The 2,247-nt window shown below is 37.6% G+C and overlaps 1 protein-coding gene across 1 annotated transcript in view; it reads left to right on the top strand.

Annotated features, from left to right (window-relative positions):
• Window positions 1-2,247, top strand: part of LOC106531489 (myelin and lymphocyte protein) — a 17,316-nt gene that overhangs the window by 12,188 nt on the left and 2,881 nt on the right. Inside the window, exon 3 of the mRNA XM_014027366.1 lies at window positions 2,062-2,199. Within this exon, the coding sequence (XP_013882820.1) occupies window positions 2,062-2,199 (138 nt within the window). The remainder of the gene's footprint in view (window positions 1-2,061; window positions 2,200-2,247) is intronic.

Here is a 2,247-nt window from a genome sequence, read left to right as displayed (position 1 = left end):
CCATGACACCACCACCACCAGCCTGAACCGTTGATACAAGGCAGGATGGATCCATGCTTTCATGTTGTTGACGCCAAATTCTGACCCTACCATCCAAATGTTGCAGCAAAAATTGAGACTAATCAGACCAGGCAACGTTTTTCCAATCTTCTATTGTCCAGTTTTAGTGAGCCTGTGTGAATTGTAGCCTCAATTTCCTGTTCTTAGCTGATAGGAGTGGCACCCGGTGTGGTCTTCTGCTGCTGAAGCCCATCTGCCTCAATGTTCAATGTGTTGTGTGTTCAGAGATGCTCTCCTGCAGACCTCGGTTTTAACGAGTGGTTATTTGAGTTACCGTTGCTGTTCTATCAGCTCGAACCAGTCTGGCCATTCTCCACTGACCTCTAGCATCAACAAGGCATTTGCGCCCACAGGACTGCCGCTCACTGGATGTTTTTTCTTTTTCGGACCATTCTCTGTAAACCCTAGAGATGGTTGTGBGTGAAAATCCCAGTAGATCAGCAGTTGCTGAAATACTCAGACCAGCCCTTCTGGCACCAACAACCATGCCABGTTCAAAGGCACTCAAATCACCTTTCTTCCCCATACTGATGCTCGGTTTGAACTGCAGCAGATCATCTTGGCCATTTCTACATGCCCAAATGCACTGAGCTACTGCCATGTGATTGGCTGATTCAACATTTGTATAAATGGGCAGTTGGACAGGTGTACCTAATAAAGTGGTTGGTGAATGTATGTAATCTAATATTATGATGAGATACATATACATATAGCTGAACCATGAAACCTACTGCACTGTAAAAAATGTCCACGTAACCAAGTTTTAAAGTCTTATTTCCAGCCAAACAGTCTTTTTGATCTTGTTTTGAGACTGATTTACTAAACAAGAACTGATTGTGTACGAATAATAATCTTGTTTTCAGAATTTGTAAGATTTTGTCTTGTTCACCTGAAAATTTGACTCAAATTAAGTCAAAAATTTCTGCCAATGCAGCAAGAAAATTTTACTTGGTAAAGTTCTTTAAATAAGAAAAAATTGAGTCAAATCAAGTATTTCAAGAATCTTACCAAGTAAAATTTTCTTACTCCATTGGCAGAAAATTTTGACTTAATTTGAGTTAAATTTTCAGACTAACAAGACAAATAATCTTACACATTCTGAAAACAAGATTATTATTCTTACACAGTAAGTTGTTCAGTAAATCAGTCTCAAAACAAGATCAAAAAGACTTTTTTGGCTGGATATATGATTTTAAAACTTGGTAAGATGGACAGTTTTTGCAGTGTGCATCCCAAAGTTGTCAAAATAAACACCTCCCAATAAACATAATTTTTGGCATTCCAGCTGCTCAGTTTTACTCAGTATTTTACTACTTAAGTATTTTATATCAGAAATTTACTTTTGATGCATAAGTACAGTAAACATCAGCTACTGTATTTTTAGAATTTTACTGAAGTAATATTTTTAAAGAATGCTAACTTTTACAAAAGTAATTTTATGGTAATATATTTGTACTTTCACTCAAGTATCACTTTGAGGTGCTTTATAACACAATGGATGGACAGATAGATTGAAAGATCAAAAGTTAGTGCTGCCACATAGTCAAAATGCACAACATCAGTAAACATTATTTCTCAAATTGGCTCTGTCCTAAAGCCAAAAGGAAAAAAAAAAGAGACCAAAGCCAAAAGGAGCCAAAAAGTTTAGATTAGCCATAGTCCAAAGTTGTTAAACTTCACAGACTGTCAGCTGATTGATAAATTAACCTTTTTACAGATACAACGCTGCACATGCTCAGCGTCAGTACTTTGTGATTTGTGATTCAGACATCCAGCAACATTGCTGTCTGAGGACAATTTGATATTGCAATTTAAAATAATAATGAAACTAATGTAGAAGTGTTTGTATACCAACTCCGCAGAAAAGCAGGTGTAAAGACCAAAAGTTGATGCCCACCTTGAATGCTGGAAGAAGATTGTATTTGGGGTGTGGTGCGCATTAGTAACTGTAAAAAGATCAAACAACAAGTTCTCTTCTCTGATTGATTTCTCCTCTTGCAGGATGCAGGTTTTCATTTCTTGGCAGTGGTTTTCTACCTGAGTGCATCAGTGGATTTAGCCTTCATCACCTATGTCAATGGCAAGTTTTTGCCGGGAACCAGTGATCTTAAAACCTACAGATTGGAAATTTCTGCTGTGGTACGTACAACACACACACACACACACACACACACACACACACACACA

The sequence above is a fragment of the Austrofundulus limnaeus genome, unplaced genomic scaffold (genome assembly GCF_001266775.1).
Source record: "Austrofundulus limnaeus strain Quisiro unplaced genomic scaffold, Austrofundulus_limnaeus-1.0 Scaffold641, whole genome shotgun sequence".
Classification (NCBI taxonomy): Eukaryota; Metazoa; Chordata; class Actinopteri; order Cyprinodontiformes; family Rivulidae; genus Austrofundulus; species Austrofundulus limnaeus.
The sequence above is the reverse complement of the archived record's forward strand: the minus strand, read 5'-3'. Positions and strand labels throughout refer to the sequence as shown.